This window comes from Chiroxiphia lanceolata, chromosome 2 (assembly GCF_009829145.1).
Source record: "Chiroxiphia lanceolata isolate bChiLan1 chromosome 2, bChiLan1.pri, whole genome shotgun sequence".
NCBI lineage: Eukaryota > Metazoa > Chordata > Aves > Passeriformes > Pipridae > Chiroxiphia > Chiroxiphia lanceolata.
In genome coordinates this window covers 101,910,048-101,934,275 of record NC_045638.1, presented here as the reverse complement: position 1 = coordinate 101,934,275, position 24,228 = coordinate 101,910,048, and the positions used below count along the sequence as shown (strand labels likewise).

The 24,228-nt window shown below is 38.8% G+C and overlaps 1 protein-coding gene and 1 long non-coding RNA gene across 3 annotated transcripts; one reads left to right on the top strand and one right to left on the bottom strand.

Moving 5' to 3' along the window:
* Positions 1-329: 329 nt before the first annotated feature.
* On the bottom strand, positions 330-1,654 carry LOC116782839. The gene is made up of 2 exons (XR_004355375.1): positions 1,499-1,654; positions 330-596 (listed from the first exon to the last, which is right to left on the bottom strand). It is a non-coding gene; the product is annotated as an uncharacterized LOC116782839 (long non-coding RNA).
* A 45-nt stretch (positions 1,655-1,699) lies between these two features.
* CIP2A (cellular inhibitor of PP2A) lies at positions 1,700-24,228 on the top strand. 2 transcript variants are annotated; one of them, XM_032680718.1, is made up of 21 exons: positions 1,702-1,904; positions 2,954-3,101; positions 4,124-4,236; positions 5,477-5,571; positions 6,213-6,309; positions 6,465-6,587; positions 6,739-6,884; positions 7,586-7,661; positions 8,704-8,931; positions 9,289-9,448; positions 10,255-10,396; positions 11,163-11,262; positions 12,134-12,252; positions 14,288-14,480; positions 16,669-16,743; positions 16,827-16,937; positions 17,696-17,892; positions 19,696-19,809; positions 21,602-21,684; positions 22,200-22,339; positions 23,363-24,228. In XM_032680718.1, exons 1-21 carry the CDS (start codon positions 1,803-1,805, stop codon positions 23,531-23,533), a joined length of 2,733 nt encoding a protein of 910 aa, XP_032536609.1. In that variant the 5' UTR covers positions 1,702-1,802; the 3' UTR covers positions 23,534-24,228. The 2 variants fall into 2 exon arrangements, with proteins under 2 accessions (XP_032536610.1, XP_032536609.1); XM_032680719.1 differs by lacking the exons at positions 19,696-19,809; positions 21,602-21,684; positions 22,200-22,339; positions 23,363-24,228 and having other exon boundaries at positions 1,700-1,904; positions 9,289-9,446; positions 10,253-10,396; positions 17,696-17,897.

Below are 24,228 nucleotides of genomic sequence, written 5' to 3'. Positions count from 1 at the left end.
GGGAAAAAGGCTGAGTGACAAGGATTCCCAGCCTGTGCCTCATGACACTGACTGTGTGATTCCTGATGGCTGGAGAGGGGACAAGGGGCCGGGCTGTGGTGCCTTTTAGCTGGTAGTTGGCAGCCGTGGTTTGGACTTGGATTTACAACGCAATTGTGGCTGCAGCTCCAGGTGCTGCATCTAGGATTGAGGGTGGCTCCAAGCCCACCCCCTGGTCACTTCTCAGGCATTACCTCTGAGGCGGTCAAGTGAAGCACAGAGTATGATAAGGATAAAGGATTTAAAGCAGGAAAAAGAGACACAGAATGAAATTTACATTACGATTGACATTACATTATTCACCAGTGCTTTATTGCTATATGGCAACGTTTACCCTGTTAACAGTATAAGAAAATGAGGACAACATACACATTCCTGCACGCATTTGCAGGCAACACATATAGCAGAAAACAATCCGTGCATGAGTTGAAAAAACACGGTTGAAAGCTTCAGGCAGCAGAGCATCTACTTTCCAACATCCCAAGGGTGGGTGTGTGTCCGTGGGGCGGGGGGTGTGGGGATGTGGTTGAGCAATGAGGGGGCAGACCCTGTTGTACCTGAGGAGTCGAAAGGAGTAGAAACCACGATATCTGCCTTGAGTGATGTGCTTATCTGAGTTATAAAGGGAGGAAAACTGGTCAGGCATTCCAGTGCTTGTAACAGCATCCATGGAGTTTGGAATTTCTTCCTCAACCTCTCTTCAGGTGAATGTTTAGAGATTTCCTACTTGTAGAATCAGCCCTGTGCTACCAGAACAGACAATGTGCTTGTGCTCATTACTTGGCAGAACACTCAGCACTGGAAGGTGAGATTTATTTGCCAGTTGGCCTTGACACAATTCTTCACATTGTTCAAAGCTGCTGAGCATTGGTCATCATATTGATCACACCTCCATACTTTTTAAGGCAATCGTGTTTTAACTTATCCTGACAAAAAAAAAAAAAAAATGGAAAGGAATTATATGAAATCTATTAGTGAAACCTATTTTAAGTGAGAAGTGATCAAAGATCTTTAGCCGTCAAATATCTACACATACACTGTTCTCTTTAAAACAGTTTTGACTCTTTCAGTCAAAGGTATGAGAAAGGTATGAGAACCTGGTGTAAGAAATAACATGGTGTAAGGAGGGTATGAACATGGTGTAAGAGAGAACACGGTATAAGGAAGGTTCGAACACAGCGTCGGACCGCAGGGGGCGGGCACTGTGCGAGGCGGACAAGCGGCGAGTTCGATCCCCGCCACCGCCGGTACCCCACCAAGGCTTCCCCTTCCCAGGGGAGAGGCCGGAGGGGCCTAGGAGGGGTTCCTGGATGCTCCCCGGGCTCAAGCCCACCCCAGTGGAAGAGGAAAAGTCAGGCAGTAGCAAAGCGAAACCGGGCTGTGGGCGCAGGTGGGAACCGGCGGCAGCTGCAATCCCGAGGCTGCCCTCCAGAGGTTGGGGGGTTGGAAGACAGCTCACCCCAACCCCATACAGCTCCGCTTAGGAAGAATCTTTCTCTGCATCACCTCAGCCACACGTTAGCCTTGAAACCAGTGTCATTAACCCAAGCCGCTGCATTCCCTGCATCTCCCCCGCTACACCCTCGACTCCCGCTGGCGCCCGCCCCTGTCTCCCTTAAGCAAGATGGCGGCGGCGGCGTCTCCCGTCGTGCCCCGCGGCGCCGGCGGCCGGTCCCGCTCAGTGGCCGCTGCGTCAAAATGGCGGCGGCGGCGGGAAATGCGAGTGAGTGGGGAGTGCGGAGCGTCTGAGGGGCTGCGCCGCCATGGACGCTCAGGGCTGCATGAAGGCCCTGCTCCTGGCAGCCACGCAGTACCGCGCCGCCAAGACACCGCACAACGCCGCGCTCCTGCAGCGCAGCCTGGAGGTGGGAGTCCCGAGGCGCGGTGGGAGCGGGGCATGGGGGTGGCCGTGGTGTCCTTTGTTATAATGCTTTGTGGTGTGTTTGTGTGTTTACAGTGTGTTTACAGTGTGCAGTATGCTTATAAACACTCAGGGCAAGCATATAGCGTGTCTTACGAGGGACTTCTGGTATTTTCATATCCCCAGAATTCTGACCCACAAGGATCATTTATTTTAACGTCTTAAAAAACAGAGTTTGAATGATGAACTGCTCTTGTATCTGGAGTTTGCCAGTTCCATGTAACACATATTCCAGTGTGTTTTTTGCTCAGAGGGTAGGCCAGTGCATTTCCCTGACCTCCAGGTACAGCCTTGTGTACAACCCTTGTGTTGGCCATTAGCTGAGTTACTTCATATGCAAGGCACCTTTTTCAAATACCGTTTTATTTTTTTTAATCTCTAAAACATTTATATGAGAGTTAGCATCTCGCTTTGCTTTCTTGTTTGTGTCCCTTGTAAAGAGATATACAGAGAATGTGCAAACTCAGCATTATGTGTCTGTGTTATGTAAAATACAGATTGTGTCTGCCTGTACTGATGTGCAGACGTATCTTTTTTGGCATCTTCTTGTATAGGGTTCCCTGAACCCAGGTTCCGCTTTTTTCATCTCAGTCACAGAGTGCTCCCAAAACAGCACTGACTGCTGCTGCTTCTCTTCCTGTGGAGTGGCACCTTTGGGTTCCTGTCCACATCCTTAGGAAGCAGGCTGTTGGGCTCAGCTGAAGGCTGATTGCTAAATGTTTGTGTTGAGCAATCTGTTTGGTTGTACTTTCAAAATAAATAAATCTAGTACTTTCCAAGAGTAAAGGGAACACATCCACAGGAATGAAAACCAGATTTTTTTCAAAATTTTTTTTCCCGCAGATGTGAATACAAATGCCTCAGTAGAGTGGCACTTGTATTCTCAGTTTGTCATATAGGGCAAAATCTATTTAATACAACTCTGTGCTTTGACTTCTATGTGAATTACTTTGTTACAGTTGAGTAAGGTTATTTTTCCCCTTTGGTCTCCAGGTTATCTCTGGACTGAAGCTTACACGGTTATTTGCTTCAAACCAGATTCTACCAAGTGAATGTCTCAGTTGCCTTGTGGAGCTCCTTGAGGACACTAATATAAACCCATCTCTGACCTTGTCTGTGGTTACTTTGCTCTCACAACTAGGTAAGGTTTGCATCTGAACTTTTTGTCTTTTGTCTGGGCAAGGGAAGGTAAGACAGGGGCTGATTCTGTGGTGGGGGTGATGGATTTCTTGGAAGAAGCTTTAGGTGTGAAAGATGAAGTATTTTTCGTTTTGGTGGAGTGCTTGGCTGAGACATCTGTTAAGATGTTAAATCTCCATGAGAAGCAGATTTCAAGTCATCACTGTGAAATTACAGTGATTGTGCTTGTCAGAATTTGTTTCCTCACTGGGTAGGATGAGGAATTATTCTCTTGTCCTTTATTTTTGGAGCTTGAACAGACTAACTTTTTAAAGAAGTGAGAGACCTGCCTGGATGCAAGGATAGGGAGAAGCCATGTTACATCAACAACTGTCATCACCTCAGTTTACCTCTCCCACCAGTGTTGGGAGGGTGGCAGTTTGGGCTCTCCTATAGCTTGGAGAGCTGTGTGCATCAAGTTTCCCAATTGCAAAATAGATTCTACTGCCTCTTACTTGTCTCTTGAGATGACTTTTTTGTTTGTTTTTTTCCCCTCCATTTCACAGAAGTGGGACTTCATTGTCCTGGGAGCTCTGTGCTCAGAGCACAATGTACATATGTGGGGAAAAATTATCCCTTCACTGCTTAGGTTCTCGTCATGTATGAGTAGTTATTTAAGACTTGAGTCCTTTGGGGTGATCACTTGTTTATGATCTCTGATTCATGGAGTTTAAGCCTCTCTGAGCTTTCTTTTTTGTTTTTGGAACAGTTACTGTAAAATATTTGCTGAGGTTAGGTCTGGAAAGTTTTAAGAATTAATCCTCCTGCAGCTGATCTGTTACTTTACCTGCATGTCATCCTTGTTTGCTACATCTTTTCCAGTTCCTAAGTAGAACTGGCTTTTTTTTTATTTAACTATTGCTAGGAACCCTATCAAGTTATCAGTTTTAGTCTACTTGACTTTGGCTTCTGCTTAAATTGGTAGGTAATACTTCTGCTTTTGCTATTAGATAGGGGGTTTTGCTAATAATTCTTAAATTCTAGCTTCAGACAATGAGACTAGAGAAGCTCTGCAGGACACCTACAATCTGACCAGCGTGCTGGCAGGAGTGGTTCATCGAAGTTCTGCTAACCTTAGCGACCCACTCTTATTACAGGTAACAGGAACTAATGCTTAATGATATTTAGCTACTGTTGCATGATATGCATTATACTGTCTGCATATAATAACCCTCCAAAAGCCCTATCTGAAATAATGTGTTCAGGAGAAGTCTCAGGTGTAATATTCGGTTATTTCTCCTAATGTTCATAACAAAAGCCTGGAGATTGTTTTATCTAATACTTTGACAGGTGACTGTGAAGGAGTGAAAAGAAATGCCTGTTTTCATGGAAATTTTGCAGGGCATATCTGGACTCCTTACTTCTGGTCAGTGCCATCTACCAGTGAATGCCAGGGGGCTGTGCTTACAGAAGCTTACAGTGAATGTCTGACATCTCCCAGTTTGACCTCACTGATTTTAACCTTTCCTTAAAGGGTTTTTGTGGGTTTTTTTTAAATATGCACAGATTTTCTCCTATGTGGTTCTGAGCTTTTAGCAGGCGCTTGCTGGTTGCCTGTGATCACCTCTCTCTTTATGGAGTGGAAAAGCAGAAAATGAATTTGCTAGTAGTGCTGTTGCCCTTGTTCAGTGGAAAATGAGTCAGGCATCCAGTAAAGAACACTTTTCTCATGGTTTGCATATATCTCAAAGCACTAGGAGCACCACAACTTGGGGATCCAAGTGATTGGCCCATCAGTAGGAGAGATATTGTAGTCGCCAAATAGATCCAATGAGACTTTGAAACACTTAGATTTTGTTTCAGCTGCTAACCTGTGCTGTGATTCTTGTCATATCTGAGTGTATTAACTTCCATTAATTCATTTATGTGCCAAAAGAGTACTATATGAAGGACTTTGCTACCATTAGATCTGTTGGCAGTCTTTAGAGCAAATCTGTTTTCCTATGAGCATCCTTTTTGCAAGACATTGCAAAGTACTTTTTGGATTTTAATGAGACTTCTAGACCTTTGAACAGGACAAAACCACGTTCTCACTGATGGTGGAGAACTTGCTGGTGAGGCAAAGGGGAGAATTGGATGGTCTAAAAAGGTAACTCCTCTGTTAAAATAAAACCTTACTAATCTCTTTGGGCTTTCAATAAGTACATCAGCGCAGTAGGACATTACTCAATGTGCTTTCAGCAGCTTGTGTAATTGTTATGTTAGCATTAGAGTCTGAAAACTAATTCAGTTGCGGTGTCTTGTTATTTGTCCTTTTGGTTTTAGCTTTTGTAACTTGTAACGTTCCTCAGTGAGATGCTATAGGAAAGACATGTGAATAGCTGTTTATTTCCTCAGGGTATTCAGCTGCTGCAGAGACTAACCTACAACGTTCCAGTCTTCTGTGCTGGCACCAACATCGATGAATTAATTTCATTTCTAATGCACCACGTGTAAGTGTGTACTCAGTTGTCTTTTCTTATGGGACATAGCAAGCTGAGTTTCTAAACTTTCTGAAGGCATACAGCATATTGTACTAACCTGATCTCCAGAGTGAGCTGTGGCGTTTATTTCTCTGAAGTTAACAGACTTTTCTTTGAAAACCATGTTGTTTCAGATTATTTAATGCACTGGCTGTGGGACTTTGGATGATGGAATATTAATTGGCCTCTTAGCCTACCCCTACACCTCTGGGAGCAGGAAGCTAACAAAGAGAAGAGCCAGGGGAAAATTCATGCTTGTCACTAGGAGCAGACTTGTTAGCTTAATAAAAACTTTATTCAAGTGTCCTTGTGAGAAGTCTAATGAGTATTAGAAGTATATGCAATAAATGACCTTTGATAGCATTAATCTCTGATACTTGGGGGTTTTTTTCAGATGTACCCAGTTAAAAGCTGCCCACACTGTGGGGATTACAATCTGAATTTTGCTTTGCTTGGTGGAATGGTGTCTAATTAAAAAACAAGCTCCCCCCCAAAACCCACAAAATTAAAAGTCCTCCAACCACCCAGTCCCCCAGTCTCCCACCCTACAATTTCTTGTAATTAAATTCTAGATACTTTAATAAAAACATCTTTTGGACTTTTCTTTTAAGTCAGTCCACTGAAGATGAGTTAACGATACCGTGTTTGGGACTCCTGGCAAATCTCTGTCGTCACAACTTGTCTATTCAAAGTCAGATAAAATCTTTGGTAAGACTTTTGGTTTTATGTCATGGTTCTTTGGCTTAAGGGCAAGAGTTACTTAATTTTTGTTTTATTCATGACTTGTATGGCTTATTTATAAATACGTAAAATCTGTAAATTTGGAGGTTTTGTAATACCTATGTTTCTCCTTTTTGCTTTAGAATAATGTGAAGAGTTTCTATCGTACCTTAATAAGCTTCCTGGCCCACAGCAGTTTGACTATGGTTGTGTTTGCACTTTCAGTATTATCAAGCCTTACCCTAAATGAAGAAGTAGGAGAAAAAGTAAGTGATACTTTGAAGTCTATTCTATTGTTAAGTTGTAGATAAAACTAATTGTCACACTGGCCAAATAAAATTCTAATTCCAGCTCATTTTAATAAACAAGAGACCCTGCAAAGTATGTGCCTGTACATAACTTTCTTCTTCCTTTCAGCTCTTTCATGCTCGAAATATCCATCAGACATTTCAGTTAATATTCAATATTGTTGTAAATGGAGATGGTACTCTAACAAGAAAATACTCTGTTGATCTACTCATGGATCTTATGAAGAACCCCAAAGTTGCAGATTATCTTACCAGGTATGTCTTAATTTCCTAAAAGAATAAGTTATTTTTCCTAAGCTCTAGTTCAGTTTCTCTGCTGTATGCTCTTTGAATTCTGAACCAAACCTTGGAGGGAAAAAAATCCCTAGATGCTTTTTGAATAGCTGATTATGACTGCTGTATCTGAACCTAAAGGATTGTTGGGTTATAGTTTCGCACAGAAGTGTGAATTGAAATCTGCTTTTTTCATTGTCACTTAAGGAATATTGAATAGTGTATTCTGTTATTCTTTGTCTGGACAGTATTGGTAGTCAGACAACTTGATCTTGCCTTTTACAGTGCTATATCATCTTGAAGTGGAATAGTATGGTAGAAGTTGTGAGAAGTAATAATTTTTCGAGAGTTGGGGGTGTTATAGAGCAGTTCTGTGGAGGGGTTGACTAGTGGTTGTGCAAATTCAGCTAGCAGAATTTAGCAGCCAATTTTCAATCTGAATCAAACCATAAAAATAGATGAAAAATCTTGGCTTATTTTAAGGAATTTGCTTTCATTCTTAGAATATTTTTAAAGCTTATTCTATTTCAAATAGAATTTACATTATCAAAACTGTAACTGTACTTGAAGTGTCTGGGAGTAAGAAGGGGAATTAGGGCACTCGCATTCACCGCTCAGTATAAATGTCTGTGGTGAAATTTCAATTTTATTTTTATATTTTTTCTCCTCTATGCATGCTGTAGATACGAGCACTTTACCTCTTGCCTTGGTCAAGTATTAGATCTTCTTCATGGAAGGGATCCTGATTCATCATCTAAGGTATTTATGCTCTTTCAGTTAAATGCTAAGAGGGTTCAACTCCCAATCTAGTTCCTCTTCTGTCTTCCTAAGTAGGTTCCTTGTGTACAAGGGTCGATAATGAAATACATTGACTTCAGGACTCATAAATGACCTGGAATATTCACCAAGTTTATATTTTCTAGTTATTCAAAAGGCTGTCAGGTTGAATTTGTAATGGCTGGGTTTTTGCCAGATTATGTGTGTCTGCTTTCAGGCAACAGACATAAAAGCAAAAAGCCAACAAAAACACCTTTCTGTGCTTCAGCTAATAAGAAATTTTGGGATCTACCCGAAGTGCAATGTGTACCCACTTCACTGTCTAAAACCTGAATTAATACTACTCAGACTTCAACTGATGATCAGGGAACCCTGATGCTAATTTCAAAGATTTAAGAGTAAATGTTCTCACCTTAGATGAACAAATTGATGCTGCATCTGTTTAAGCAGTAAAATGTTCCATTTGGGTTTGTCTCACTACCACCTTACAGAAATGAACCATTGGCTATCTATTGCTAAGGCTAAAATATGAAAATATTGGGGCTGAACACATCTGTGAAATGCATCTTAAGCTTCTGTTTATGAATGTGTTGCACATCCTAGTTAATAATAAATGCTAATATTTCTCTTTGTGTGATTGTTGTTGTTTATTGGGTTTATTTAGAGAAGGAGCAGACGGGTGCATCTGTTCATGTCTCAGAATGTTTTCACTTCCATAGCTTTCTTCATTCTGACTGTAGGTGCATTTCTTCTGCTTACCAAATCACTAGCCAGCAGTCATACTCTTTAAAAAAGAAGAGAAAGCAATACACTGAATACTGTACAAGCCTTCCCCAATATAATGAACTGTGTTTCTGCTGCTGGCTTGGCTCTAAGGAAGGAAAACTATTCTTCAGAAAACTTCAAAATCCTAAAAGGAGTTGCACAGAACTTACATATCTCTTTAGACTTGTACTATGGGAGTCGCAATTTCTGTGTAAGTTCTTGACTTAACAGCATTTGAACCCTTATTCACTTCACACAGATCTTGGAGCTGCTGCTTGCCTTCTGTTCCGTGGCAGAACTGCGTCATACCCTGCGGCAGGCGATACTGGAACCGTCTGGCTTCCCGGTCTCTGGAAGCACCAGATTTGGGACTCGCTCAAAGACTTTTGAACCATCTGTTGCACTGGTGCACTTGTCAAACCAGCCATTGGAAGGCTCTGAAGACTGTTCAGTTCTAGCGCTGCAACTATTCAGAGAGATTTTTGAGGTACCAAGACTGATAATTGGGTTTAAAGAGCTTCGTAGAGCTCTATTTTTAAATTATATTTAGACAACTATTGGAATTTGACTTGAGAAATAGCACATAAAAGAAACACCTGGAGAAGACTTCTTTATAAAGAAATTGTGTTGAAATAAAACATACTTTGTAAAACAACTATTCTTTTAAAGACATGCTGTATTATAGAAATATGTCTGTGTTGTAAGTGGAAAATATGGCAGTTCATGAAGTCATGAGGTAGATAGAAAACTATCAGAATTTTTTTCTAGGAAGTAGAAGAGTAAGCTTGGCTTCCTTGTGCTGTACTTTTAAATATTGACACAAAATAAAATATCTTTATTACAGGATGTTATTAACAATGGGAACAGTGTCTCAGCTGAACACTTTGTGGATCTTTTGCTGCCTGTTCTTCTTGATCATCTTCAGATGCCAGAACAGATTGTGGATGAGCTATTAGTGAAGAAAAAGTGTGAAAGAATGATCAAGGCTATCAATGTCCTGACAAATATCCTTTTTATGTGTCTATTGGCGGTTAATTTATTATTCCTCCACCATCGTCTTCTCTAAGATGTTACAAGATACGTCCATCTTGGGTCACTTTAATGGCTTCTAATGACAATAACTGCCCTAATTTTACTTAAAACTGTCGTCTTGGTAGATCTTAAGTAGCTTTCTAATTGCTGTGAAATTACTTTGTCGCTATTGCAAAGTTCAGAAGCACTTTGCAGATCAAAAACAAGAGTGTTTTCTGTTGAAATTGCAAGGGGGGTTTGGTTGGCCATCTTGATCAGTATAGTACTGTTGCCTGGCTACGTCAAGTGCAGCTCCCAGCCAAATATGAGATAAGTTTAGATCAATGAAACAAGGAAAAATAATGTGGAATGGTAGTATTATGCTCCTCATTGAGTCCTTAGTGTTCACAGTAAGTTCAGGAAGGAGAACATGACTGCAGAATGTAGTCCTGCATCTAAGCTTGAGTTCTGTGAAGAAGTCCCTTTGCTAACTCCCTTCTAGGGGCTACCTGGTCACTGCCTCTTGTTCACTATGTTTCTTTATGCCACTGATTTTATTGTGGTTTCCCTTAGCAGTCTGTTTCCAAGTAAGTGTATGTGTTAATTGAAAAGTGAAGCTTCCTTGGGTTGTGAATTAAGCATGATTTAAGTGGCTTGTGTAGTTGAGTTTTAAAAGAATTTTTGGAGGCTCCTGTGCTTTGTTGCACTAGCTTTTGTGTCCTTTATTATTAGAAAATGTTGCCTTTTGGCGCCCATACCTAAGCATTGGTATATTGAATTTATTCTTAACTCTGTCTACTGCTCTGTAGAGATGACATGCTGAAAATGCATGTATCAAAGGTACTCACTGCCAGCCAATGCACATGTCTAATAGAACACCAGTTTACTTACAGTGGGATTGATACTGGCTTTGGGACAAAAGTAGTGGACTCTAAAATGTGGTGAGCACACACGTTTATCTGAAATCTAATTTAGCAAGACTTGTACGAGAGTTGTGATACCAATGGAAAGTATATGATAGTTGAAAGTACCACTTACATGCATATAAATCAATACTGGTATTAAATCAAACTGAGTATTTTTGTGGGAATAGAAGGTAATGTTGCTGGTCAGTTCAGTAAGTAAAACCTAGCTTAAACATTCGGTTGGCATAAGCTGGAGATCCACTTATGTGGAACAGTGACCTTAAACCTCATGCAGTAGTTCAAGCTTATCCAAAGAGAGGCTTACTAGAACTGGTTCATGGCACCTAATTTCTCGTTTTGATTTTATGCAATCAGAGTTCAATAATATCACACATTACTACTGGGGGAAATCATTGCACTGAAAATGAAATACACATTCCTTCAGCTCAGTGTCATGAACCTGAATGTTGATACAACTAGAGAATTACGCAGCCAAAGCCCAGTGAAATATAATTGGACCTACAATTAAACCTTCCTCACTTTCAACTTGGAAGTGGTTTTTTTTTGGTCTTTGCTGTTGCCATCCTTGGCATGCTGGAGAAGCTTAGGAGCATGTCCAAGGAACTCAATGTGGTCTCTTTGGTTTTGGCATTGTTGCCTTGCTAGACATATTTAATTTCTTTGTGAAGGTATTTATTAAATTTTTTTTTAAATTGACTGAATTTATTTGTCAGTGCTGATTTGACAAATCTCACTTTTATATTTCCACCCAATTTGCTTTTCTGCTTGGATGTCTTAAAAGCAAACTTGCTGCTGATATCATTTTGAAAACGCTTGAGCTCATGAGCAGGTTGAAGCAGGATGTACCTGGTATGGAGGTCAGCTTCTACAAAATTTTACAGGTATGATTTTAAAATGTCTCATGAAATGTATCTGTGAAGGGAAGTGTCACTGCACTACAGTTCTGAATGTTTTGCATGCTTGTCTCTGAAATGATGAAACTTTTAGGAAAATATAATCCCCAGTGCACAATTCTTAAAGGTTGTTTCACTGTTAATGTTTCTAAAATAAGAGCAGTTTGCTTCTCCTTCAATCATTTATTTCAGTAATGCATGTGAAATACTTTAGCTGTCTGGTAAGCATTATCCTTTTAAGACTGCATTAGGACTGCAGTTTAAATGTAGCAAAGTAGAAAAAAACCTATCACAAGAGTATAATTATTAGTGGTGTTGGTTACTATTAAATATGTACGTTACTTTGGGACTTTGCATGGTCAAAACAGTTTCTGATGCCTGTTGGTCAGATGATGCCTTAATAATGATGGAAAAGCAATCCAGACAATCAAACACTTGTTGTTCTTTTGGAGACTTTTCTTTCAGGAATGGGAATTGTGTAATTTAATGGGAAAGAGTGAGTTTTACAGTTCTCAATAAATATTTATAAAACTTCAGCTTGTGACACTTTATGTTGAAAATCAAGTACTTGAAAACTTGAGGGAATTAAGCAGTCTCTTTACCTGTTCTGTTGGCTTCAATGAGAAAACTTGTTTTTAAATACTCAGAAGTGTAAACTGTTTTTAAAATCACTTGTCTTCTGTTGACTTCAGGCTCAGAAACTTAGAAGAGCAACCTTTAAGGAGGTAGCTTAAGTTTTGAATAAAGCATTTCTGTGCTCATGGGCCTTGATATTGTGATGTTTTGGTAGTTTGTGTTTGGTGGGAGAGGTTTTATTGTTGACTGCTATATTTTGTTTTGACCAAACTGTCTTTTTTAGGATCAGCGCTTGATTACACCTTTGACATTTGCTTTAACATCAAACCATAGAGAGCAAGTCCAAGGGGGACTTAGAATACTGTTTGAGGCTGCACCCTTACCAGATTTTCCTGCCATAGTGTAAGTCTATTTCTGGAGAGTCTGGTTAGATTTCACATTTTTATGAGCTTAGTGGTATTCATGTTTTTTGGAGTGCTATTTTCAGCTCATCAGAGACAGAAACTTTAGAATAACTATCTTTTCCTTTTGTGCAGTTATGAGACAGTAGTGATCTTGGAAGTGAGAGGAAGAGTCTAAATGCTGATGGCATTCATTTTACATCAGATCCTAGGGAACATGGTAGTGACTGACTCCTGTCCCCCAGCATTCATTTGCCTGAAGTCTGTGCTTGGAACTTTTTACTTAGGGTACATCTAATGTTCTGAATGTCAGATTTCTCTCTCTACTGAACTTTGTCAGACCTGTAATTCTTCAGTTCCTGTAGTTTTGCTCACCCTTTTACAGTAGCTTCCAAGAAAGAGCAGATTAGGGTAAGACACAGTCAGATGGTAGGTATATGGTTCAGGTATTTAAGTATTTCAGGTGGCCTAAATAAGGGAAAACATTGACAAACTCTGCTTGATAGTCCTTATTTCTATAGATGTAATAAAATTTTAAAGCAAAAGGTTTTAAATTATATCAGTCTTTGCAACCTAGGAAACTAATCTGAAGCGTCTTCCCTTTTTGTTAGAGCTTTTTAAAAACAAAAACGGAAATTGTTTGAAAGAGCTTCCAAATCAGATGCCTCTTTGGCATTTGAGCTGCTTTTCTCCAGTGAAAGATTTGTAGCATAACCAGCTTATCTTGGAACAGTGATTGAATTACTACTTGTATGGGGGGAAAAGTAAAGGAAGATGACCCAACCAAATCATGGCAATTTGCTTTGCTGTGGTTTTTTGGTTCAGAAAACAAATGAAAATCTCCCCACACCCCAGGAAATCCTACTGTTTCCATCATAACCCAGAAATAGACCATTCATAAGAACACAGTGATAAGAGTCTAAAATTGTGTTCACCCTGAAAACATCAGTACTGTTTTTATGAATACTACAGTCCTGTGCAACCTGCTTACAGCAGGAGAGTTGAACTAGGTGGTCTGTAGATGGGCCCCTTTCAACCTTAATTGTTCTATAATTACATGATTTGGTTGATCTAGGAAACATCTTCATAATGGCCAGTAGCAAATAGTCTGGCTGGAATAATGAAGGATCTGTGCAATGAAATATATCTGGAGTTAGACAATGGAATAGCCAAATAACATGTCTATAAATGCAGGTTAAAAATAGGCTTTGGATTCACTTAGGAAGCAATTGAGACAGCACTTCAGTGAAGTGGCTGGGATAGCTTAGTAATTAAGGAATTTATCAAGAGGAAAAAAGTTTTAACTGGTGCCTCTAAAATCAGCTGTTTTGATTTGTCATTCTTTTTTACTTGAAACGTGTCATTAATAGCTGCCTTGAAAATACCAACCACAAATTGCATACAGATACTGGAATATAGGTACTGTAATTACTTCTTTCTAAGCTCTTGAGTTCTCTTCCCTATACAAATTTTAACAGATTGCACTTTTATCTGCGTACTTAAATTTTGGTTAAAACTTAGAAAATTCAATGTGCTGCATGCAATGTAGCATTGTAAAATAGAATTGCAGACAAGGGAAAACTAAGGTTGATTGGCAGCATTCCGCTTTTTCATTATTCAGTCTTCTTATTTTTATGCCCAATAAAAATGCTTCCTGAATACCTTCTCCATCTTCATTGAGACAAACAGTGGCCTAGTTAAGTTGAATAATAACAGGTAAAATAACCTGTTTTACAGGCTCATAAGAGGCATGATCTGTTCTGCTCAAAAAGAGCTGAGCACCATGCCCTTTCTGATGCGATTCTGCATTTGTCTGTAAAGGTTAGCCATAATACTTTTTTTTTTTTTTTTCCTACTCTCTGTATCTTTGGACAGTTTGGGCACATGTCTGATACACATCTTAATGTTCTGTGATAATGCAAATGTGAGTCTAATCTGTTTTCCATTAAAGAGAAGTTAATTTTGTTATGAAATTGTTCTCCTCTTCAGTCCTTGCAATGGAGGTTGTGTCAGTAATACCCTTTATGTTTATACAGGCTTGGTGAAAGCATTGCAGCAAATAATGCCTACAGACAACAAGAAACAGAACATGCAGCAAAAAGAATCCAAATGCAGGCATCTGTGGCCAACATCACTTCAGTGAGGTGTTCTTCATCCCGTCCTTCAAGTGATGAATCCACAGCTTCAAATATTCAGGAATTAATACAGAAACTTCACTCTGGACTAGAGGTTGGTAGAATTTGTATACCCTTGTTAAATGTTTGCCACTCTTTTTACTGGAAGGGGTGGAAATTAAAATCCAAGTGTCAGTCTACCATGTGTGTATCAGTTAAGTTTGGTTTACATTGCTGTCTGCTTAGAATGCGCTCCTTTTACTGAGCTCCTGAGCAAAATTCAGTGATGTTACTTTGAGCTACATCAGAAGCTCGGACTCCTTACTGAGGTCCCTTTCTCCAGTGGGGTTGCCTATGCTCTTCTTAGCTGTCAGATGTGAAGGCAGGAGTCAGATATAATCCAGCTGCCTGGACTCACCAGGACACATACAGGAGCCTCCTCTCTCTGAGAAATAGCCTGTAATCAAGAAGAGATGCTATGCTGCTTTAGAAAAGTGTGGTACACCTCTTGTATGCTTAAACACGCCTACCAACATTTTCCTTTGTTGGCTCTAGCTGACTCTAGCATTTGCAGTTCAGTTTTTATGGCCTTCTTGGAAAGACACTGTTATTATTTCAGAAGACAGTTTTTGCTTCCCTCTGCAGCAACGTGCACCACGAGTGAGACACTCAAAGGAGCACCACATACCGTGTGCAGCTTTGTGGGCCGTGCTATCAGATACTGAACGTATCTCCTCTTTCTATTTTCTCTTCAAAGCAGGTTAGCTGCTTTGTAGCTGCTTCAGACCGAGTGATGGATTGTTGATTCTATTTTCTTTTGACTTGAAAGAACAGTATGCAAATCGAGAAAATTAATAGAAAGTTTCTTGATAACAGCTTGACATCTGTATTAGTGGGATTGCCTCCAGCCTTAGCTTTGCAACTCTCATCTCTTTGTTGTAACTGATAAAACTGGAACTCGATGAGCTACCAGTTCCAGTGAGCTGCCAGAATAATAATGAAAAAGGTCAAATGAGTCTTCATTGACTTATTTCTTACTCTTCCACTGGATGCTCCCATTGATCGTCCTTTCCAGGACTGCACGTGAAAGTCTGGGTGCATTGCTGTGTTTATATTCATGTAAATCAAAGCAGCCACAGGTACCTAAACAGCTACTAGTGCAGCAGCTTCCAGTGTTGTGACAGTTCATAAAGCTGCTTCCATTTTTTTTTTTTTAGGGAAGAAAGTTGTTGATGAATTGTTGAGTGATGCTTTTCTTAGACCTTGTAATTAGTAGAACTTTCCCTGAAAAATCAATATGCACATTCACTTTAAATATCCAGTACTTCATTTCTGTGTGTGCTTTGTATGTTGTGTGAAGCTCAAATGTGTGTAAAAACATAATTGAGAGAACACTTTTCATTGTATTACTGTACAGAGAGAATGAAAGGAATTTAGAGAAGGTTTTCTTGTGGTAGTCATCTCTATGTCCTTTTGGATATTTTAAGTTTGCAAGTAGGAAAATAAACTACTTGTTTTGTAATTTAGGGACAGAAAAATGAGCTGACAACTGGAGCTACATGGGGCCTCCTGTTAATATACAAATAAGTTCTTACATAATGGTTCAAAATGTTGCAGAAATGGCAAGTTTTCAGTAGGTGTTCAATGTATGAACAGCTGGCATAGTTTGCACTTGGTCATACGTCAGCATATATGAACAGCTGCTCAAAAGTAGCACTTCCTAAGATGAAATATCCCAAAATCCCAAAGTAGCATTCTCACTTGACTCAGGCATATATTTTAATAAACACTTAGGATTTGTTGTGCCATATATGGTGAATTTTGTCTAGTAAGTCAATGGGTTAACATAGTAAGTTCTGTTCTGGATAGTATGTCAGAACAACTTTCCTGGGCCTTTTCTGTTAATCTGTACATTGAGAAAGTCATGGAGCGTGAACAAGGAGTTTTAGCCATAAGCATTTGTGCTGTGAGTGTTAAGGCAGATTACTTTAGATCTCTTATGAGGGAACTGCTAATTCTCCAGCAAAGATTAGACCAAAGGGAACAATTTGAGTGATGATTTTACCTTTTTATAGTGCTGGACTGACAGTCTACTGCAGATGACTCCTATTAAGCCTAACTAGTTCAATTAGTCATGAACTTTCCCCACGAGTCAGGTGGATGTATTGGAGCAGACAGTCTCAGATGTGAAAATAGGAATTCGAAAAGCTAATGGACAGGTGGAGCTTACAAAGCTTACAGCTATTACCTCTCTTAAGTACATGCAGATTTACAGTAGCAGTAACTGGAAAACATTTCCACAGATGAAGGAGCCGTTGGCTGACATGAGGATCTCTGACATAATGGATGTCTACGAGCAGAAGCTGTCGGCGTTAGCAGTGAGTACAACCTGGCGTGTGTGGGTACCTTGGAGTCTGTACATTCAGAAAATGTTAATGAAAAATGCTCTTCCTGCATACAGTCCAAAGAAGCCAGGCTGCAAGACCTTTTGGAAGCCAAGGCAGTAGCTCTGGCTCAGGCTGATAGGCTGATGGCTCAGTACCGATGTCAGAGAGCCCAGGCTGAGTCCGAGGTGAGTAGCAGGAGCTTCCCTCTGGGACTCAGAGGTGAGACTAATAATTGCCTTGGTAGTTTTAACTGTGACTGCATGTGGAAACTATGCTGCTTATCTGTAAGCTATGCTTGCAAGTTAGGGCAGTCTTAATTTTCATCATAAACATCCTGTTTTCCTCTGAATTGTTCTTCAGCACAGTTTTCTTTAAAGTCCTTTCTCTTAAGGAAGTCAACAAAACTGACCTACTTTACTGTTAACTGTTAGTGTTAATTTAGTGGTAGTAATCTTTAGAATTAATAAAGCCACTTACTAAAATTCTGTATAGAATGTGCTGGTATATGGAGAACTGTTTCCTGTTTGTGCCTTTTAATCACTGGTCAGAGATGAACTTCCAAATAAAGCTTGCTTCTGTGAGGTATGTGTTTGAGCTGTGCATTGAAAACTCAGAATAATTTCTACTCTTTAAAGGTTATAGTAAATATTAGGCTGCAGATTACTAAATTCATAGTTAAAATGTGTCATCATTTACTTTGTTCTTCCCTCTTCCGTCACATTGTCTATAACGGGAGCTAAAGGAATTTAGTGAACAAATTAATTTGGAGTTAGGTGAGAGAATTTGTTCTCTTAATGTAGATGATGACATTTTAGCGTTAGATCTATGGCCTCAAACATGCCTATTACAAAGTGACTTCTGAAAAAGAATTCTTGGTAATGGTGCATGTGGTTTTTTGTTCCTTTGTCTTTTATTTGTGGGGGGCGTATCCTTCCATTCAAAGGCAAGAACTCTGGCTGCAATGTTGAAGGATGCAGAACGAAAAAATGAAGAACTTAATGACTTGCTGAAAGCTCAGCAGGTGGAATCTGAACGAGCACAGACTGATATTGAGCAGCTCTTTCAACACAACAGGAAGTTGCAGACAGTTGCTGAAGAACATGAAATACTGAAAAAATCCTCTGTTGATCTTCTTCAGAGGTAAGGCGTGTAAGATCACTAAACAAATACTTCGTGTTTAAAGAGTGATGATGAACTTTATTGGGTTAAGCACATTGGAAGAGCAACATAACATGCTAAGTCATGTTTTTAAGTGGAAAGTTCACTGTTTTTTCCTTCTTCTGTATGCTTGTCAATGAGGTCAACTTAAGTCATTCAAGAACTTATTATGTTAAATCTAGCATAGTTTAACGTTCAGCTCTCAATGGACTGAAGTCATAGATGTTGGAGGTCCAGTTAAGGAAATAGCATGAACTTTGTATAAAAGGGAGCATTGTTCTTTAAGAAACAGAATTAACAATGCTTAGTTTCTGTTGGCATTATACCATGCTCTCAGTGTCTGTCTTTGATATTATACACTGTCTTGATTATATGCTGCAAATATTGTGGAAAAGCAGCCAATAACGGTATGTCTGCATAAGGACTTTGTATCTTTGATCAATTCAGTAGCAAATTTGACTGAAATTAGGTAAAAGTGAGTTAGGGAGAGAGCTGGCACCTTGTGTGTCCTGAATTATTTATAAGTGTTATTTTCTTTAGGATCTTAAGCTAAAAAGAGACACATGAGACACAGAAGTACATGAAGATAGAAACTAGAATGTGCTTTGGAAGAATAAAGGCGTAAACTTTTCAACTCTCATGAGCTGGTCTTGTCACTAGGTGTCAGCAAGGCAAAGAAGCTGATAAAACTGAGAGCAAATATCTTGCTTAATAATGGGAGCGGGCATTACATTAGGCAATTTTGAAGGCTTATTACTGCCAATAAAGGAGTCATTGAGGGAGGAAAATGTATAAAACTTTTGTCCATGATGAGATTTCTTTAATAAGTGTATAATATGGTCATTGTGGAAGTGCCTCCATTTTTGCTTGAATTATATGCACCCATACACTTTGTGAACATGTATTTGACTAAGTCACATGAAATAAATCAGCCTCAGTCTGAGGCTTCAAATTCTGCAAAGTAGGAATAAAAGCTTTCTGATCCTCACAATGTCCTTACAAAGCAAAAACTTGCTTTCTAAACAATTAGCATATTTCAAATATACTGTTCCTTAAAAACAATCGGATAACTGACATCAGGGGAGAGAATTTTTCTTTTGGTAGGAAAATGTTTCCTTAGAGTATGTGATCTGTTTCATAAGCCTATATTAAATGCACACTGCATTGTTTTCAGTGTGTTCAGTTTTTAGGATCATGAGACAACTGGAAGTCATGAACTGACTCCCCGGGGTCCCTTAGAAGATGACTGACATACCCAAATTGTTATAGAGTAGCTCTGCAAATTTCTAAAGGCATTTGTATGTTTTGTCAGTTCCTAAGTTTTCTGCTGGAAGAAGGTTGCTTCCTGATCATTAATAATTAAGGATATCTAAAGGATCCACTGAAGCTTGGCTTGTTTGTTTGTTTGTTTTCTTCTTCCAAATCAAGCATTGCCCAGGGAAGTGGCTGAGTCACCATCCCTGGAGGTATCTAAAAGATGCATAGGTGTGACATTTAGGGACACGGTTTAGTGGTGGTCTTGGCAATGCTGGGTTAATGGTTTGACTCAGTGAACTCAACTTTTCCATCCCAAATGATTATATGATTCAAAGTATGCTCATTACAAAAAAAAAAATCTAACACACAGCTAACTACCACCCAAAAAATCATCAACTGAACACTCCCCTTTCCCAAAACACCTTGCTTGAGTGGGATGATTGCACAGATGATGTCAAGTTGTTGGGGTTTTTTTTTTGCAAACTATTAAAGTAAAACTCTTCAAAAGCAATTATACTTCATGTGTAGGTATGAAACAACTGAAAGACATTATAAAGATCTACAGACTACATGCAATTCACTAAATAAACAAATGGAAGCAATGAAGAAACTAAATGAATCACTCGAGCAGCAGAATGACAGGTGAGTTCAGTCTAGTGTTTTTAAAGCAAATTGAAAAGTGAAACTAAATAGCACTTTAGTCTCAATTTTTCAACTGTGCTTTAAGTAACATCTGAGAAGCGAAGTTAGAGGAGGCCAAAGATGCTTCAGGGTTGTTTTATATGTTTATGTTAGATGAGAATCTGTAGTAGTGAGAGTCTGTGGTGGTTTATTTTGTTTGCTCCTTTATTAGTTGAAGGTGGTGAGGGAATACCCACAGACTTCAGTGATAGTAGAAAAAGAAAGAGGATGACCCAGTTCTTGGATGCATTTGGGGGAGTGAGGAGGTGTGGTTTTGGTAGTTGTTGAATTTTTAAATGCTTTTATCACCCGAATATTTTCTTGCAAGTTTTCTCTTAATGTTGTCAGATCAGAAAAAAAACCAACCAACCCTACTAAACTAGCACATCTGAGATTAGAGATACTGAAAATTGGTGTTCTGTCTGTGGTATAAAACATCATTCTTCAACCATAAAACTAGCATTACTTAGGTCTTCTTGAGGACTAATTATAATTTTTCTTTTTTGATGGCTTAAAGTAGAGGTCTGATAAACCTTTCACCAATGTAAATAAGGGAATATAGGGCTCCTCTTTGACAGATTTTATTTAATACATTAATTTTCAGAAGATACCTTTAAAACATGCACATAGGCAGGCCTTGTATTCAGTTTAGAAATAAAATGCTATTCTTGATTTTGCTTGCAAAGTTCACTTCATCCTTCCAGGCTCTTGCCTTGTCAGTAATCAGAGCAGTCCAAATCACTGCCTTGAGTTCTGATTCAAATGGAAAATTATCATACTGATACATTAGTTTGCTACTGAATAAATTTGTACACTTAGATTCAACATGCAGATCATTGTAATTGGGGAGCTGTTCTGATGAAAGCTGACCCTCGTTAAAGGCAGGTCAGAGGTGCAGTTATTATAGAGATGTTCTTGAACTGCCACAAATAAAATGGAGACCACGGAAATACACTTCCCTCCCTCTTGCTAGAGGCTGCAGCTTAGACACTGGTAGATAAAAACTGGATGAACAAGTAACCAAGAGTGACAGCAAATGCCATCTAGGCAAGGCAAGTGACAAAGAGAATATGCCTTAGAAATTAGGCTAGCTGATCACTGAAGAAGTAGATTAGCTTCACAGAGCATAAAGTGCTCAGGTTACAGCTATGCTGCTGGTAGATGACAGTACCTATGTATTAAATGGGTGTGGAAACTAAATATTGCACTAAGTCTGGAAGTCTGAGGCAAACCTATGTATGGGCTATGGCAATATCTTAAGACTGGTCGTGTTTGACTATTGGGTGACAGTTGAGATGATGTTCAGAATGGTAGTTTTTTATGTATAGATGTCCTGAATAATGCCTGAAACAAGTTTTACTAATGGTGTTGCCTATTCAGGAGCCTCCTAAAAGCCCAGTATCCCTAATCACTAATGGCAGTGAATTTTGTTGAATGACAATTTCAGTTCTGTCAGTGTTTAGATGCTTTGTGGCTGTTAATCAAAAGCAACAGTTTCTGGGTTTTGAGCTCCAGGAATGAACCTTTTTGATAGTTTCTACCATAATCAGAGAAGGGCAATGACTGTTCCATGGAGAGTGGGGGGAAGGAAATAAGATCTGCCTGTGCTCACACCCTGCACATTCGTGGGTTTTAGGATTTGAAACTCTCGACAGCGACTGGAAATAATACGAAAATCATTCTAGCTTCTTAGACATGGAAATGATGGCATATCTCTCTTTGATCACTGACATTTGTTTCTCTGCACTTTTAGAACTGCTGCACGGTTGGTAGAAAGTGAAGATCGCAGAAAAGAATTACAGCAGCAGCTACAGGAGAGAGATGGCAAAATATTGAGTAAGTCACTTACCCAAAGGTCACTGAAGCTGGAGAACTATCCACATTAACTAGATTGTTAATGTGAGAACTATCCACATTAACTATTGTTCTTATAGACTCTAGATAAGCAGCTGTATCTCGTTAAGCAACTTGTAAATCTTAGTTGGCCACGGATATGTAATTTAATAGTTGAATGAAACAAATACAGATGTTAATTTTTTCCAAAGGATACATGAAGTTGATTTCACTGAATCTCTGCACAGCATCATATCAGGATCTTCTTACAGCGTGCCTTTATAACTATTTTCTGTAGGAACTGCAAATTACAAGAGCTTAATTTAACTCTTCTGCAAATGACTGTAAGCAACCGCTAAAATATAGCAGTAGGTGGCACTACTCAGTAATTCAATTAGCAGCCATGTTGAGTCAAAAAAAAAAAAAATTAATTAAAAAAACACCTTGTTTCCCAGGGCAATACAATACCTGTTTTCTAAGTTTGACAACCAATCTTTTTATGTGTACATTTTCTTAAGCCTTGCAACAGAATATAAAAGTTCTGGAAGAAAAACTGAAAACTCAACAGAAAGAAAAAATAGATATGGAACAAAGTATCGATATTCTTAGAAAGGAATTAAGTAAAACAGAGCAAGCAAGGAAAGAACTGAGTATCAAGGTAAGGACTTATTTGCACTTGCATTCTAGAGACTGGAATTTTAGATACCTGTTTAACTGATGAGTTGGTAAATGGGTATTTTGCTGGTAGAGTAGCTAAAGATACTAGTCTAGTAGTGGACGAGCAAATTCTCTCAATTTTAATTGTATAACTATTGATTTTTAAGTCAGGATCTAGTTCTAGTGAGGCTGTATGAGGCCCGAGGTGTGAGTACGTAATGTTTGGAAGGGGAAAAAAAAAATCACCAAACCTGTAGCATAATGTTAAATAAGAGAGTGTAGCACATTCCTCTTTGGTAGTTTTGACTTATATAAAATGTGGATCAGCTTACTTCCCCTCCTTTCTCACATCCTGAATTAAAGTACATATCCATGCACCAAAATGCATCTGATTTTTTTTTTTTGATCTTTGAAATTCTAATAAAAAAATATTTTTATCTCTAAGAAATAGTCTTCTTTTAAAACAGAAACCAGTTTGGCTATGCCAAGTTAACAGGCTAACGTTTTTTGGTTTGTTTTTCTTTTGAAAAAAACACACAAACAAAATAAAACCACAAACAACTAAATCCCCAAACTTCAGTGCAGCCTACATAGAGATTTATTTTACATGCAAAGTGGGCAGTCTGACAAACACATTTGTTGTATTTCCATTTCCTGGAAGCAAAAGCCTAATCTCTCCAGGCAATATTATCCAGTATATACCAAATATTTCCCGTGTTCTCAGTAAATATTTACTGGTCTGAGTGTTGAAATGAAATTTAGAGAGCTTAACTGTGAACACTTCTAATGCTTAAATAGGACATGGGGGTCGGTGCTTTCCCATTTTGCAGTGTGGCAGTGGCTGTAATCATTCACGTGCACCAAACGTACAGCTGAGAGAGATTTCTGAAATAAGCTTGTAATTTTAAAACTGCTTTTTAATAACTTGCTTAAATTCACCACCAGGCCACTCAGCTTTCATGGTATTGTGCATGGTTTTCAGTTGATAATGGAGGAAATGATAACATTTTGTTTGTTTCTTCAGGCATCTTCTCTGGAAGTTCAAAAATCCCAGTTGGAAGGACGCTTGGAAGAAAAAGAGGCACTTGTAAAACTACGGAAGGAAGAATTGAACAAACACTCCAATATGATTACAATGATTCATAGTCTAAGTGGTGGCAAGTTAAGTGCAGAAGCAGTGAACCTCAGTTTGTAGGGCTCTGTTTTTAAGATTTTAGTGTTTTATACATATGTATGAATGTATGTAAAGATTTTTAGATCTGACTTTTAAAACATCTAAAATTAAAGTAGCCTAACTATCAATTCAGAAGAAAATGTGGTAATTGTGGAAACTTTGGCCTGAAAAAATGAGCTACTGTATAGCAAATAGGTGTTGGTAGAACTATTATCGTCTGTTTTGGGAGCTAAATGCAACTTCAGCAGGTGACTGAATATATTTGTAGGGAAACATAAAGCACATAGGAGTCACTGACTTTTTTTTGTCCGTATATTTTTCTTTTGGCTGTCTGGCAAGCAGCATGCTTCATAAGCTGAGCACTTCTATAATTTAATCTTGGTAATTCTGGCTCTTCTGAATACCATTATTATTATTTGTACGCTGTTGCTTTTTGATGTCTAAGGTACAAACATAAAAATAAAATGAATTTTATCAATTAGAACATGTTACATTGAAAGCTCTTTTTATCAGCCTGTTGGTCCAAGTACTTCATGTAGTAAAAATGTGGAGGTGTTTCTAATTCTGAGGAGACATGAATTTGAGCATGTAGAATACCAAACCTAACTGACCTTTTGGCACCAATTAGGGAAAGCATGAGGAAATGCATTACATGAATGTACAAATATTTCTTAAATACTAGATAATACTTTGCTAATCCTACAACACTTTGTTTT

Excerpts from the sequence above, each read along its gene's own strand:
- CIP2A (XM_032680718.1), top strand. The coding sequence starts at position 1,803 with ATGGACGCTCAGGGCTGCATGAAGGCCCTGCTCCTGGCAGCCACGCAG. Across the intron at positions 6,885-7,585 it reads GTTGCAGATTATCTTACCAG|ATACGAGCACTTTACCTCTT; the intron begins GTATGTCTTAAT and ends TGCATGCTGTAG. Across the intron at positions 10,397-11,162 it reads GTAGTGGACTCTAAAATGTG|CAAACTTGCTGCTGATATCA; the intron begins GTGAGCACACAC and ends ATGTCTTAAAAG.